The sequence below is a fragment of the Chenopodium quinoa genome, unplaced genomic scaffold (genome assembly GCF_001683475.1).
Source record: "Chenopodium quinoa cultivar QQ74 unplaced genomic scaffold, ASM168347v1, whole genome shotgun sequence".
Lineage (NCBI taxonomy): Eukaryota > Viridiplantae > Streptophyta > Magnoliopsida > Caryophyllales > Amaranthaceae > Chenopodium > Chenopodium quinoa.
In genome coordinates, this window is record NW_018742630.1 from 2,350,304 (window position 1) to 2,366,886 (window position 16,583).

Here is a 16,583-nt window from a genome sequence, read left to right on the forward strand (position 1 = left end):
ACTTTAATCTCCAATTTGAATCACTTTAAAAGGTTGAGTAAATCAAAAGTTATGGTCAGTTGAAGTTGATGCTTACACAAACAACCCTTCAAGGCTTTCCAAAAGCTTCTCAATTCTCTTTAAGGCACTCCTCCTTCTTCCTCCATGGCTCTATCAACCAAGATTGACCTTATCCTTTCTCACTCATGCTTGATCACATCCATAGTGCTAAAAATGGCTACATTACATCAAAAACACAAACAACCCGTGAAGCATGGATGGTACAAAATTTGCATAAAAATAGGATAAATAATGAACTTTGATGCTGAGTAATAACGAAAACAAGGTTCAAAAGTACCCTAAAATCATACCAAATAACAAGTTATCAGTGGCATGTAGAAGGAAGAACGAGAAACAGATTGGTAAAGCATCCAGCTGACTCTCCACAATGGAAGAATATTGATATGAAGTTTGGGAAATTTGGTGATGAAGTCAAATATTTAAGGCTTAGGTTGTGCACGGACGGGATCAATCCATTATTTGGCACTCTTAGTACCCAACACAGCACATGGCCGGTACTTTTAGTGATCTACAACTTGCCTCCTTGGATGTGCATGAAACGTAAGTATGTAATGCTTTCACTGCTAATAACAGGGCCAAGGCAACCTGGAAACGACATAGATATTTATCTTGCGCCACTTATTGACGATTTGAGAAAGATGTGGGACGAAGGGGTTTCCGTTTTTGATGCTCATAAGAATGAGATGTTCACATTGCGTGCAGCCCTTATGTGAACCATTAATGATTTTCCAGCATATGGCAACTTGTTTGGGTACAAGAACAAAAGGAAAAAGCATGCCCCATTTGTATTGATGACACACCAAGCATACACCTTGATAATTTTCACAAAGAGGTATACTTTCAGACCCGAAGGTTGCTTAGGCGCGATCACCGATACCGTAGGCAGAAAAAAGCTTTCGATGGGACAGCGGAAGAGGGGACTACACCTAGGCCATTGAATGGTGAGGAGGTTTATGCTTGAGTTAGGCGTATACGAACGGTTTTTGGAAAAACTAAAAAAGCTGTGTACTCAGTTGCTCTCTTTAAAAAAGAATCAATCTTTTGGAAGATTCCATACTAGAAAGAACATGGCGACGTTAGGCATTGTCTTGATGTGATGCATATAGAGAAGAATGTGTGTGATGCTCTTGTGGGAACATTGATGAATATTCAAGGCAAAACAAAGGATGGAAAGGGTGCACGATTAGATTTTATAAATATGGGGGTTCGTCCAAAGTTGTGGGCTCAGGAAAGGGTTAGAAAGGGAAAGGAAAAGGAAAAGGAAAAGGAAAATGAAATTGTTTTGAAAAAAGAAAGGGGAAGAGCAAGGGAAAGGGAAAGGCCACGGATGCGTCATAGAAGAAAGATGAGGGAAAAGGCAAGGATGAAAAAGCTTATTTACCTCTCGCTTGCTACCCATTGTCAAGGGTAGAGAAACGAATGTTTTGTGCATGTCTGTACGGCATTAAGGTTCCATCAGGATACGCATCTAACATGAAAAGATTTGTATCCTTAAACGGAGAATTGAAGTTGACTAGTATGAAATCCCATGATTGTCACATTATGATGCAAGTATTCCTACCGATTGCAATACGTGGTATTTTACCGAAGCACGTGAGGGAAGATATTATAAACCTTTGTTCGTTTTTCAATACAATATGCAACAAAGTGCTTGATCCTAGTACACTTGATGCTCTACAGGCAGATGTGATTGTGACTTTGTGCAAATTTGAGATGTATTTCCCACCCTCATTTTTCGACATAATAGTGCATTTGATTCTTCATTTAGTTTGTGAGATTAAGTTATGCAGTCCAGTGTTCATGAGGTAGTGTTATTCTTTTGAAATACACATGGGTATATTGCAAAATAAAGTAAGAAATCCAGCTCACCCGGAAGGAAGTATGATTCAAGGGACTATGGGCGAGGAAATTGGTAATTTTGTGGCCGACTATGTAGCCGTTGCTGAACCTATTGGTCTTCTTACTTCTCGACATGAAGGGAAACTTGATGGTCATGGAACAATCGATTCGAAACGAATCTCACCTAACCGAGATAAGTTTTTACAAGCACATCTATCTGCGTTGCACCATGTCGCGGATGTTCACCCATACTTGGACGAGCACATGGCTAGCCTGCGTGATGAATTTCCATAGAAAGGTGAAAGGGCACTAATGCATTTTCATAATAAGAGGTTTTGATGTGGTTTTGTGATCGAGTGATGGGTAGATTAGATAAGAGTGTCTCAGATACAATATGGTGGCTTGCTTATGGTTTAAGGGATGATGTTCGCCCATTTAAGGGATATGACATAAATGGGTATACTTTTTGGACTAAGCGTCAGGATTTGAAATCTTCATCGACCTAAAACAGTGTTGTAACTCTTGTGGCATCATCAAGGGAATTTGCAAGTGCTAAGGATAAATCACCTGTTGATGCAGAGCTGTCATACTACGGCCGAATTCAAGAAATATGGGAGCTTGATTACTGTAGCTTCAAGGTTGCTCTTTTCCATTGTAAGTGGGTTGATAAGAACAGGCGTGACGTCAAGCATGATGACTTTACTCTTGTAGATATTGGCCATTTGAAGGATAGTGTGGAGCCATTCATCCTTGCATCTCAAGCTAAGCGAGTATTCTACGTAACTGACCCCATTGATCCAAAATGGTCTATTGTGCTAGCTGGAAAAAGAAGAATCCTATGCATTAAAGATGTTGAGGAAGAATATCATGCGTTTGATTATTCACCAACTTTCACTTTTACTAGACCTGTTGTACCAAATGACATAGACAACGAAGCAAATTATATGCGATCAGACCACAACGAAGGAATATTAGACTTAGGTACTATTATTTGTGATTTAGAGATTGTAAGCGTTGAAAGTATTATAAAATCACAAGTTAGGTGATTTAGATAATCATTTTGGTGAAAATGAATGAAAGTTTTAACTTACTTGCCTATTTTTCACATTTTATTTTAAATGAATCAAGTAACTCTCAAAACATGTTAAATATGAACTTGATATCAGATTTTAAGTGTAGAAATTAATATACAATCACAAGTTAGGTGATTTAAAGAGTCATTTTGGTAAAAATGGATTAAAAATTACCTATATGTTAACTTACTTGCCCATTTTTCATATTTTCTTTTAAATGAATCAAGTAATTCTCAAAGTAGATTAAACATGATTGGATATTATATTCTAAGAGTTGAAAATATTATAAAATCATATGTTAGATGATTTAAAGAGTGATGTTGGTGAAAATGGATTAAAAATAACCTATATGATAACTTACTTGCTCATTTTCTATGTTAACTTGTATTATAATTCATAAATTTATATTTGATTTTTAACTTTACCTAATAAATTCATTTCTATTACAACTAATATAGTGTTATGTTTGTAATGATAGGTGTTTCTCATGGAGGACGATGATTACCTTAATTGTAATGAGGATGTGGAGGATGATGATGATGACGTCAATGAGGATAAGGACGAGCTTTTTGATGTCAATAAGGAGAATGATTTGGGTGATCTAGAAGATGAGTTTGAGTTAGGAGAATGATTAGGCTCAGGATGAATTTGAGCGTAGGCTTGATGAATTTGAAATTTCAGCTAAACATGCACCCCCTATTGAAAATGTAGTTTCTGAGATTGTTGGTGAGAATCTTACTCCTCAAACTCAAAGCCAAGGACAGGGTCAAGCAAACAACACGAATGGTGGAGGGGGGGGGTAAAGGCACCGACTTAGAAAAGGGGTAGGGGTCCAACGACAAGTTTCAAGAAACCCGTCGGTCCCATGTTCCTTGAGTATAACGAGAAAGACTAACCTCGGGGTAAATGGCACCGTCAATATTCTATTCAAGTTGGCATATGTGCACGCAAAAACCCCATTACACTTGGTGGGAAACAAGTACCTCCAAGCTTGATTCAAACATTTTGGGATGATACAAGGGCAAGTGTTTTGTTGGCAAATTTACACAATTATAAATACCTTCACCTTATTGTTATTTGAATGGAGAAACTAATAATCGTTTTTATTTGTTGTTGCATAGTTTGTTCAATATTCCTAATGATGCACCCAAGCGAAGGTCGCTTGAATCTTCACTAGTGGAACAATTCAGAGGCTTCAAGACCAACTTAGTTCGTAGATGGATAACTAAGAAAGTTGTGAGAAAACCAAAGAAGAAGAAAGGTCGCAAGGGAAAGGATGATGGAGGTGGAAATGATGAAGAGGTCGTTGAAGACAAATTCCCATGGCAAATATGGCCAAGCGTCATGAAGAAGGATTGGGAAGCTTTCATGCTTCCAAAATGTACGCCAGAAGCAATTGTAAGTTTGGGAACAATCTAATAACAGTTTGTTAATATATTCAGTTTATTTGAAGTAATGATACTAACATTTCTTATTATGTAGGAACTGCGGGAGCAAAATTCAAAAAATGCATTGCAGAGGCTGTACAACCATCGTATGGGGTGTAGGACATATGATGAATGTAAGGAAACGTGAATCGAGGAGGGATTATACCCCAAATTGAATGTAGGGTCATCTCAAGAACCCTCCAACTCCACGATCACTACGTTGGTAAGTCGTGCTGGCGATTTCTTTTGTTCTCGACATGCGTTTGACAAGGAAACCGAAAAATGGGTCATCAAGGCTCCGGAAACCAAAAAAGTGGCAGATTCACTTGTAAGCTAACTAAAGGTGGGCACCGTGCCATGCTGGGGCACCGTGCCATGCTGGGCCACCGCGGGCCGTGCCTGGTGGTGGCTTGTGCCGGGTCGTGTCGTGCCTGCAACTTTGCGGGCCGGGCCACCATTTGGCACACCCCAGCCCACGGCACAACCCACGTGCCTAGCGTGCCGTGCTGTTTCGGGAAGCGGGCCACCCCGAATTAATTTTTTTTTTATTAATTGATATATTTTTTTTGAACAACTTTTAAAATGAGTATATTTAAATAATTTTATTAATTTATGTTTATGTTTTTGTATTATTATATTATTATTGTTCTTTTTATTATTATAGTTTTTTTACTCTTTATTATTATGTTATTTTTATTATTAATTTATTATAATTAATTTAATTTTTTTATTATTATACATATTTGTTATTATTTAGCAAAAAGAAACAATGCATATAATTAAAAAAATTACGAGTGCGATAAGGCCGTTAACACAAAAATTGATGAATAACTTATTTAATTTTATTATACGCCGATACGATAAATCGATAATACAATAATTTATAATGATAAAAATCGTACAATAATTGATGAATAACTTAACTTTATAGCTTATTTTATTATACGGGGTTCAATAATACAAAAATTAGCTATAATTAATAGTATGTAATAATCTAATTATTCTTCTTGTTCTTCTTCGTCTTCGTCTTCTTCTTCTTGTTGTTCAAGTTCATCGGACAATTGAATTGATTGAGAATTAGTAGAACCCGACGTTCTTTCATCGTCGTCGTTTTCTGCATAAGTACGATCTTGGCAGCGAGTTTCGGCATCCAACCAATCCTTGAAACAAACACACATTTCAAGTGTTTCCGGTTTTAGTCTTGTTCTTCTATCGTCTAAAACCCTTCCCGACGCACTAAAATCTCTTTCGGAGGCAACGGAGGAGACTTGAATAGCAAAAATATCACGAGCCATTGCCGCCAAAATTAGATGTTTCGTGCTTTGTGTTTTCCACCAATCAAGGATGTCGAGGTCGTACTTCTCTTTGTCATCCGTGCCTTTCATGAAGTCGTAACTTAAGTACATTTGCCACTCCGAAACATCGCTTTGTGTTCTCCTAGATGATGATTCACTACGTGAAAACTTAGACATCATGTTAGTAGCTTGTGCAAATAAACCTTTGGCCCTTTTACTTACATTTTTGGATGATTGAGAAGGAGCAAATTGATCCACGGTTCCATATTTAGTTTCTTAAACTCTATATAAGGCAAAAAATTGATTGGTCACATTAGTTTTATAAGATTCAACATCATCTTCAAAATTCATGCATTGAAAATAAATATCAATTAATAAAAATGTGCCATCATACTATTGCCTTGGATCTAATATAGAAGCAAAAATATAAATCATAGGAATAGTAGTGTAATATTTACGTCATTTTTCCTCCATTGATGGAAGGTATCCATCATAATCGTGTTGTAATTGGTGTTCATCGAAAAGTTGTGCAAGTAAACATGTATTGCTAAGAAAAGAATGAGCATAAGGATTATAAACAAAAGAAAATAATGTAACATACTATATAATAATTGTAAAAATTGCATATATTTTTCACAATTAGACCAATCATCATCTAGTAAAGCAAATTTTGGAAGTTTTTTATTATAAAAGATTGTTAATGGAGCCTTGTACTCGATTGCCCTACTCAACATTTCATAGGTGGAGTTCCACCTAGTTGCACAATCCATTGATATTTTAATAGCCTTTATCCTCTGTTGCCTGCAAAAAGCTTTCCATTCCTGAAATCTCATGTTAGAGTTGTTAATAGACATAATAGCATTTCTAATTTTGTGATAAAATGGACCAATTGCTTGTGTTCCATCCTTCACACACAAGTTAAGAACATAACAAATGCATCTAATATGAAGTGCATCTCCATCTAATATTACATCGGTCAATTGTGCTTTAACTAAATTTTGCACAAAATGTCATAGAAGTTGCATTATCAAAAGTCATAGACATGATTTTGGGCCTAAGATTATATGCATCAATAGCTTGCATTAAATGATGAACAATATTAAGACCGGTGTGGGGGTATTCAAGCATTTTAAAATGGATAATGCGTTTTTGTAATAACTAATCAGTATCTAACCAATGACAAGTCACACACAAATAGTGATATCCATAACCACTATCTCATGCATCAGCAGTCAAAGAAACTCTGCAAGTAAGATTACTTAATTCATCATATAACTTCGATTTGTACTTTAGAAAAGATTTCATGGTAGCCAAACGGACAGTTTTTCTAGAGATTTTTTTGTGTTGGGGTTGTAGTGCTCAATTAATGTAATTGTTAAAAGGATCATTTTCAGCAAAAAGAAAAGGTTGTTCGGCATGTAACAACATTCTCCCAAGTTCATCTCTATCTCTCTCATAATTGTAAGTGAAGCCATGTGGATGGAATTGAGAAATTTTGGGTTGAGTTGGATCACTAGATGGACCACCACATTTTTTTACATGTCTACTAAGGTGTCTCGTCCCTCCCTTGGTTTCAGCCGAGTAAATTTTGTTACATGTCTTACACTTGGTTTTGGTTCCATCTCTACTTATTTGAAAATATCCCCAAACATTACTCTTTTGATTGGTATTGACAAGTTCCTCTTCGGTACACCATTCTAATGTGTTTTGGAATTTAGGTATTTGGAATTTGGGTGGATTGTTCACTTGACCCGGCGGCATGTGTTTGGCTACCTTGACTAGTAGGATAAGAAAATTCATGTTGTGAGCCGTATAAATGAGGTGAGGATTGGTTTTGTTGAAATCCCGAACTAGGCATAGTGCAAGGAGACATATTGTCAAATTTTTCGAATCCTCCCATGGTTTGGGGATGGAAGAAGGGGGTAGAAGTGTTCGGATTGGGCATTGAAGTGTTTGGATTTGGTGATTCCCTACTAGTACTAGTATGTTTTGACTTGGCTTTCCTAGACGAGGAAGAAGGGTTCGGGTTTTGATGCCATGATTAATAATAATAACAATAATAATATCAACAATAACAATAATACAAATAATAATTACAATAATAAATAATAATAATATAAATAATAATAACAATAACAATAATAATAACAACAATAATAATAACAGTAACAATAATAATAGTGACAAGAACAATAATTATAACAATAATAATAAATTAATATATAACAACAACAACAACAACAACAACAACAAAAACAATAATAATAATAATAATAATAATAATAATAATAATAATAATAATAATAATAATAATAATAACAATAACAATAACAATAATAACAATAATAACAATAATAATAACAATAACAATAACAATAATAACAATAATAATAATAATAACAATAATAATAATAATAATAAATTAAAATAACGTTGAGTTAGATCTTACAACGACGCTTCGATTGCTTTCCACTAATTAATTTTCCGAACTTATAATTTTATTTTATTTTAATTTTTATAATTGAGAGAATTAGAATATTAAAGATTATATGAGATTTTTTTTTTTTTTTTTTTTTTTTGAGAAATAGAGATTATAATAGAGTAGGAATTAAAGAATTGGAGAATAAGAGATTTGAGAATAGATAAGTTGTGGAAAAAAATGGAGGAAGAAGTGAAGTATTTATAGGAATTAGGAAGTTGAAAGTAGCCGTTTATGGCTGTTGGAAGCTGAAAGTAGCCGTTATGCACGAGTCGTGCCTGGCGGGCCGCGTGACATGCCTGCGGACCGTGCTCGCGGGCCGGCCTGCGGGCCAAACGACCGTGCCGCCCACCGTGCCGTGCTCGTGCCATTTAATGAAAATTTTGTTCACTGCACGGCCCACGCCCCACTGCTGGGCCACCGTGCCGTGCTGTGCCTATGGCGGGCTCGTGCAGTGCTTGTGCCACCCGCGGACCGGCACGACCCATGCCCACCTCTAAAGCTAACTATGAACTTGTGAACGTTATGATGCTTTTGCATAAATATCACTATACAAAATCATTAATTATATTCATGTTAGCTTTTTGTTGTTGCTACAGCTTGAGTACACTGAACAAATGGTTGAAGGCAAGCTCGTCCCAACTGTAGAGAAAAATCCTTTCACCTTGGCTTTGGGAATTCCCTACCATCTAGGACGCGTAGTAGGTTCGGGAGGGACATTGCTAGGATGGGAAAAGGTGATGGGTCCAGAATACACCAAATCAGGAAGATCTCGAGCAAGTGTTAACTCACCACTTGACTTGGATGCCAAGGTGGCATCAATTAAGGAACAGGTACGCAACGAGATAGTAGGTGAATTCAATGCTTGGGCGAAGCAAATGAGCTTACCAAGCTTGTCATTCCCCTCGACTATACCGGTCGACTCATGTAGTCACCCACAAGGATAAAGAGAAGATGAGATACATGGAGAAGATGAGATACATGAGGTAGTTTCAAATCTATTAGTTTTGGCATATTGAGTTATGTAAGATCTAAGGTGGCATTATTGATTTACTATTGCAGGTTGGTACTCCTACACATGTAGACTCGAGGGAGCTTGATAATCCAACACCTCATGAATTTCCAGATTTACAGGTGATTTGTTTGGTCCTAGTGTAGTGAATTTCGTTACATTATCAATTGTGTAGGAAAAGACCCCTTGTGATACGTTTGGTTCTTATAAGTGATATTCCAAATTGTTGAAGGAAGAGACCCGTTGTGCACTTCTACACCCGGGGCTATCAAATAGTGGAGAATTGCATTTGGTGGCGTATGCTAGTGCACAACCGACCTATGATACGGTCCATTTGCGATCGCTTAGGCCACAACATTACTCGGTCGGGATCAATTCTGGGATTGTGGGGTTCTATGACATCCGATTAATGGTGCCCATAGAGGAGGATGGGATTACTACACTTTGGGAAGCAAAAGGTAGCTTTGTGCAATGGCCACGTGCTTAGGTAAGGTTGATCAACGAGGTAAGATTTTAAGATTTTCTGTTGAATAACCAATCTACACTAACTCACTTTACCTAAAAAAAAAATCAAAAAAAAAAAATTTGCACTCACTCAAGACTCCCAAGTCCCCATCTCAACTGCCTGGTTGCTGGTTGCTGCGTCCTGTGCAGCTTTTGCCTGGGCTGCTGCGGCCTTCGCAGCTGCTGCACGCGCTGTACTTTGGGTTTACTCTTTACTCTTTGCGTGATTGTCTTCCTTATTAGAGTTAGATGGATTTCTTTTCTAACCAATTACGTGTCTTGTTTTATCAGATTTTGAATAAACGCCAAACTTCAAAGAGAAGGAGGGTGAAGAAGCCTAAAAGCATTGATCAACCTACAAAGAAGATGAGTAAACAACGATCGAAGAGTGAACAAGCGTCGAAGAAGACTCTTCGAGAGCTTCAGCCATGCAACCTACTCCACTTATTGGAGGCATTGTCCTTCAATCGATCTCTAAGGATTTAACTTTTCTAAACAATCGTGTTAGTCAGTTGCCTAGTGACGATCCTATTGACGTTGCACTACCTAAGGCATTCCACTATGATGAGGATGCAATTGCATGGATTAGCAAAGAAGATGTGAAGGGATTTCTAAGTGGTTCAATGCTTAACATTTCCCTCATTCAAACATTCATGAGGTACTTCAATGCCACTTAAATTATGTTATTCATATTAGTGGTGATTATCCTTCATATTTCCATTATTTTCTATTATCATGCATGCAGAGCATTACAGAAGCACTTAAGTGACATTGATTCTCCTTGGCAAGTTGGGTGGTTATGCCCCGAGCTGACCTCCGCTACTAGAATCTTAGCCAACCACCCTGACGTGATGTATTATGTTGAACAGTGTATCAAGGAATCAGTGCGTGCGGGAGACAAGTTCATATTCACCCCATGTTATGAGGAGTACGTCTAACCAAGTCAAGTTCAATCGTTTCCCCTGATCATTTGTTGACTCCTAATTATTGATTTGTTTGTCTATTGTGAATTTATGTAGTTTGCATTGGACCCTTATGGTGATTTGTGTTTCCACTAACACAATCTTCCTATTTGATTCAGCTCGATTGCACGCATCAACCAAAAAAGTTGCTCGTGAAGGCCATACTACAAAAGTAAATATAGCTACCTAGTGTTGGTTATCATTACCTAACTCATTTAGTAGTCATACTAATCAAATTTTAACTTACTTTCCTATAGTGTTATGAAGAAGCAAAATTGTCGTGCTCCTCAGGGTCCTACATGGAAATTAAATCACCGATGGTAATGCCACACAATATTGTGATTTTCTTAATAAACATTGCGTAAGATGTTACTAATTTTCTATGCATGTTTGATTCATTTACTTTGTTCCTATTCTAGTGCGCACAACAAGTTAACGGAGTTGATTGTGGCCTATACGTGGTGAGATTCATGTTTGACATACTAAGTCGTTGTACGGACACTCTATAGCTTGATGAGGTATGCCATTGACTTAGTTAAATGCTCCTTTCACGTGATTTCAAGCCTTAGCCACCTAAAAATAAGTAATATTGACATGTTATGAGAAAGAACTAGTTCATTTGATAAGAAATGTAGAAAATGGCAAAGTATAAGTCATATAGGCCCTACGGTTGAATTTGGATGAAAATGCGTCCTAAAACTTAGTAAATTGCTCTTTTCATATGATTTCAAGTGTTAGCCACCTAAAACTAAGTAATATTGACATAGTATGAGAAAGATTGAGTTCATTTGATAAGAAATGTAGAAAATAGGCAAAGTACAAGTCATAGGCTTTATTTAGGCCATTTTGGATGAAATACGTTCTAAAACTTAGTAAAATGCTCTTTTCATATGATTTCAAGACTTAGCTACCTAAAAATAAGTAATAATGACGTGTTATGAGAAAGAATGAGTTCATTTGATAAGAAATGTAGAAAATGGGCAAAGAAAAAGTCATATAGGCCTTATTTGGGCCATTTTTTGATGAAAATGCGTCGTAAACTTAGTAAAATGCTCTTTTCATGTGATTTCAAGCCTTAGACACTTAAAACTAAGTAATATTGACATGTTATGAGAAAGAATGGGTTTATTTGATAAGAAATGTAGAAAATAGGCATAGTAGAATTCATATAGACCTTATTTGGGCCATTTTGGATGAAAATGCATCCTAAAACTTGGTAAAATGCTCTTTTCATGTGATTTCAAGCCTTAGCCGCCTAAAAATATGTAATATTGACATGTTATGAGAAAGAATGAGTTCATTTGATAAGAAATGTAGAAAATAGGCGAAGTAGAAGTCATATAGGCCTTATTTGGGCCATTTTGGATGAAAATCCGTCCTAAAACTTAGTAAAATGTTCTTTTCATGTGATTTCATGACTTAGCCGCCTAAAACTATATAATATTGATATGTTATGAGAAAGAATGAGTTCATTTGATAAGAAATGTAGAAAATAGGCAAAGTAGAATTCATATAGGCCTTATTTGGGCCATTTTTCCCCAACTAAACTAGTAAATACATTAATTTGACTTCTAATTGCTTATTTATAGTTACCAACAATACAAACTTGGTATATAAGCTTAGTATAACTCGTTGGATTGAAATTAATAAAGAAAATAACAACTTTGGGAACGTTAGTAGCTATTACATTCCATTTAGGCCATTTTTGCCCAAGTGAACTTGTAAAAGCATGAACTTGATTCCTAGTTGCTTGTTTATATATGGTTATTAACAATATAAACATGGTATATAAGCTTAGTATAAGTCATTAGATTGAGATTTAGAGTGAAAATAACAAGTTTGGATACGTTAGTAGTTATTACATGCCATTTTAGGCCATTTTTGCCTAAGTGAACTTGTAAATGCATGAATTTGACTATTACTTGCTTGTTTATACTTACAAATAATAGAAACATTCTATATATGTGAGCCACGTATAATAAATCATGTTTGGTATTTAATTTTTTTAAAAATGTATTTATACATGTATAACCTAAGTAATTAATTCTAACATAATTTTTGTTTATTCCAAGTTTTGCAAGGTACAAAATTAAAGGAAGAACCCTTGACAAGCAAGAAACTTAATGAAGTTCGAGACATGTTGGTGTCTTTCATCACCTTTAATTTGTAAATGTCATTTCTATTTGAATTTATATTTTGTTAACTTTTTAACTACATTATTAATTAGTATTGTTCGTAAATATGACACTTTATTGTATTGTATTTGGGATTATTAATATCTATGTATTGTTGTTATTAATTATTATTATTATTATTATTATTATGGTAGAATTAATGGAGGATGTATAGGTTTTTTATTATTATTATTATTATTAGTAATATTCTATTATAATAATATTATTATTATTGCAATATATATATATATATATATATATAACCGGTGCCAAAACTTATTAATAACAAAAAAAAAACCATGGCAAAGTGTTTTAGCACTAGTTAAAATATTAATTCGCACTGGTTAACCGGTGTGAAAAGTAAGAATTGCCACTGGTTTTGAACTAGTGCGAATGTTTTGCTTTTTTCGCATCCCTCAAATCTAGACCGGTTCAAAACTGGTGTGATAGGGGGATTTTAAACCGGTGGCGAATTTATGTTTTTCTACTAGTGTATTTTGTCTGAATAAGACAAAATTAAATAAGATAAGATAATATAAAACAAAAGACCCTTAATAATTAAACATACATGTAAATATTACAAGTAATAAAAATTGACCACAAATCACTTATTTGAAAGAAAATACGTTGTATTAGACTATTTCCATTGCTCATAAAGCCAAGATGGTTTATTTATATAGCAACGAAAAGACCATCATATCATTTGAAACCTGAGAAAGTGTATAGCAAAGGAATTACTTGCAAGTCATTCTTCCTCCTCCCTACTAAGCCAAAAGTCTCATCCATGTCCAATTCTTGAGGTCCAGTCCCATTAGGTAACTTCCAATCAAAATGGTAAAGCAACATGGCTAGCACGAGCTCGATTGTGGCAATACCTAGTCCCATTCCCGGGCAAATCCTTCTTCCTGAGCCAAATGGAATTAGCTCAAAATGCATTCCCTTAAAATCAACTGAAGATTCTTCAAATCTTTCGGGATTAAATTTTTCAGGGTTTGTCCAATATTTTGGACTTCTTCCAATAGCCCATGCATTAATGAAAATTCGAGTTTTTGAAGATATTTCATAACCATCAATTTCACATCTTGCTATGGACTCTCTTGGAACCAAAAGAGGGGAAGGAGGATGAAGCCTTAAAGTTTCTTTGATTACAAGCTTCAAGTATTTTAGCTTGTCTAGACTTTCCTCATTAATTAATGTCTCAGTTCCTTTTAAAATTTGTCTCACCTCATCTTGTGTCTTTTTCATAACTCCAGGGTTCCTTAACAATTCAGAGATTGCCCATTCGATTACTGTTGAAGTTGTTTCGCTCCCAGCAACAAATAACTCCTACATGCATAATTTTATAACAATGTAATTAATCTTAATACATATATTTTGAGAACTATCTCTCATAAATCTTGCATAGTTTGTAAGAATTTGATCTTAATCTATACTAGATATACAAATTTGATCTTTACCCTTTTAATAACTGTATATATGTAGAGAAAAAAGAATCACAAATAATCATTAAAATTCCAAACAATAATTGATGTAAGCAAGCAATCAATAAATTAAGTTGAACTCACAAAAACTATGGCCTTGATGTTGTTGGTAGTGAGAGAAAAATCGGTGTTAAGACGTACGTTGTCCTTGTGAAATTTTAGAAGAGCATCAATCACATCTTCGTCTTCAATACCTTGTTTTTTGTTAGACATATGCTCTTCAATTATAGGATCCATTAAATTGTCAATTCTCTTGACTATCCTTTGAAGTTGCCCTTTTAGTCCACTAATGGTACTTATAAATCTCAATGATGGATATAGGTCTCCAAATGACAAGCCAGAGGTAATCGCTGTCACATCTCCTACAAGTGTTTTAAACGCGTCTCCATCTTTGCCTTTCTTGTTCATTCCTAATCTGTTGTTACACAACGTACTTATGAGAAATCGGCAAATTTATGAATTGAAATATTCTATTGAACGAAAAAAAGATAAAATAATCAAGCTACAAGGATAGAAGCTAATAAGGCTAGCCATCATAGGGTTACTTTATTAGTGTAATAGGAGTTACTTAGTCAATGCTAAAGGGGTTACTTCGTCAATGTTATATGGTTACTCAGTTAGTATTATACGAGTTACTCAGTTAGTATTTCAGGGGTCACTTGGTCAGTGTTATATGGATTACTTTGTTATTTCATAAGTGGTCATATGGTGGGGCCAGCCACATACAAGACAGGCTATTTTTATAGCGTGTTTTGTTTGCGGCTGGCCACACCATGTGATGACTTATTAAAGAATCGAGTAACCCTATAACATTGAATGAGTAACCCTTATAACACCGACAAAGTAACCTAGTGATATTGACTAAGTAACCCGACTCCTATAACATTAATAAAGTAACCCCCATAATAACCGTGTGGCCAACCACATATAAAAATTTGTATATTTTTTTACCGTTGACCCCAGAAGCCAAATATATTTCAAAAATAAAAAAATAAAAAAATTACCAAACGTACTCAGCTCAAAAAAATGTACATACCTTAAAGTGATGTCAAACAAGAGGGAAAAAATCAGGCTACTAATGTTAACCACGGAGCCAGCTTGAGAAGCTAAAGACTTGACAAACTCCACAACTTCCTGCTCTCTTATGGGCCGAAACAACTGAACACGGCGGTTGGTAAGGAGTTCGAGGGTGGCGATCTTACGAACTTGGCGCCAGTAGTCCCCATAGGGGCAAAAAGCAATGTCACTAGAGTTATAGAGCGCTACTTCTGTCAATAACATTGTTGGCCTATTACAAAGCAAAGAATCATGAGTTTTCATCACTTTTTTCGCCATCTCCGCCGAGGAAATGATCACCGTAGGCACTTCTCCTAGGCGGAGGTGCATGATAGGGCCGTGCACACTTGCTAGCTCGGCGAGGCGGTGGTGAGGGAGGGTGGTTTTTGATGCAATTTGATGGAGGTTGCCTATTAAAGGTAACTTTGGAGGCCCTGGTGGTAGATTTTTTTGTGTTTTAGTAAAAAAGTGAAGTATAAAGTATGAAAATATGAAGAGTATTGACAATACCCAAAGTGCCTCCATTTTGAGCTCTTAATTACTTGAATTAACTTAATTGTTTGGAATAATTAGAGTGTAATTGTATGATTTTTATGAGTTAGTGGCAATAGTATATATATATATATATATATATATATATATATATATATATATATATATATATATATATGGATATATGGAAGTAAGTCTTGACTTTTCGTTATATAGGGACATAGACTATAGTCTCACTAGCTATAGTAGTTTTGCTTAATTATACGCAAATTAAATATATTGTGAACTTTAATTGACTATATTTAGATAGTGATGATATGTTAGTTTGGGAACGAACTAGTGCAAGTAAATAAAAAACGTTTAGAATTATGATTGCCTTTAACGCCAATTTATTTAGACTTTATCACTAACCCCATGTTGAAAAGGGTTAGTTTTTGCCATATAAGTTTATGACTTGCTTGCCGTCCTATATATTTATAGTTGTGATTGCCATAGTTTCTTTAATTACTAGATTCATTGTTTGATTGAACGTAAGTTGATCAATAATGCAAACCCATCTTTAACTTAAATCCGCTTCAATAATACAAGTATACGAAATTAATCAGTAAATTAAATTCAGCTTCAATTAACAAATTATTAACAACATAATTTCAGTCCTTTAGTGAATGTTAGGTGAAATAAATGAACTGATACCTCACAACATCAGCAAAGGAGAGTAGCGTTGAACGT

At 35.3% G+C, this 16,583-nt stretch overlaps 2 protein-coding genes across 2 annotated transcripts; one reads left to right on the plus strand and one right to left on the minus strand.

The window, feature by feature from the left end:
* Positions 1-6,170: 6,170 nt before the first annotated feature.
* LOC110721770 lies at positions 6,171-9,887 on the plus strand. Its single transcript, XM_021900959.1, has 4 exons — positions 6,171-6,227; positions 8,773-9,006; positions 9,236-9,307; positions 9,418-9,887. Exons 1-4 carry the CDS (start codon positions 6,171-6,173, stop codon positions 9,670-9,672), a joined length of 618 nt encoding a protein of 205 aa, XP_021756651.1. The 3' UTR covers positions 9,673-9,887.
* Positions 9,888-13,361: 3,474 nt separating this feature from the next.
* Positions 13,362-15,965, minus strand: LOC110721837 (cytochrome P450 71D8-like). Its single transcript, XM_021901038.1, has 3 exons — positions 15,343-15,965; positions 14,391-14,721; positions 13,362-14,151 (listed from the first exon to the last, which is right to left on the minus strand). The coding sequence occupies exons 1-3, from the start codon at positions 15,885-15,887 to the stop codon at positions 13,525-13,527; spliced, it is 1,503 nt and encodes a 500-aa protein (XP_021756730.1). The 5' UTR covers positions 15,888-15,965; the 3' UTR covers positions 13,362-13,524.
* Between the last annotated feature and the right edge of the window lie 618 nt (positions 15,966-16,583).

Excerpts from the sequence above, each read along its gene's own strand:
- LOC110721837 (XM_021901038.1), bottom strand. The coding sequence starts at position 15,887 with ATGGAGGCACTTTGGGTATTGTCAATACTCTTCATATTTTCATACTTT. Across the intron at positions 14,722-15,342 it reads TTGTTTGACATCACTTTAAG|ATTAGGAATGAACAAGAAAG; the intron begins GTATGTACATTT and ends GTGTAACAACAG. Across the intron at positions 14,152-14,390 it reads ACATCAAGGCCATAGTTTTT|GAGTTATTTGTTGCTGGGAG; the intron begins GTGAGTTCAACT and ends TTATGCATGTAG.
- LOC110721770 (XM_021900959.1), top strand. The coding sequence starts at position 6,171 with ATGGAAGGTATCCATCATAATCGTGTTGTAATTGGTGTTCATCGAAAA. Across the intron at positions 6,228-8,772 it reads TTCATCGAAAAGTTGTGCAA|CTTGAGTACACTGAACAAAT; the intron begins GTAAACATGTAT and ends TTGTTGCTACAG. Across the intron at positions 9,308-9,417 it reads ATGAATTTCCAGATTTACAG|GAAGAGACCCGTTGTGCACT; the intron begins GTGATTTGTTTG and ends AAATTGTTGAAG.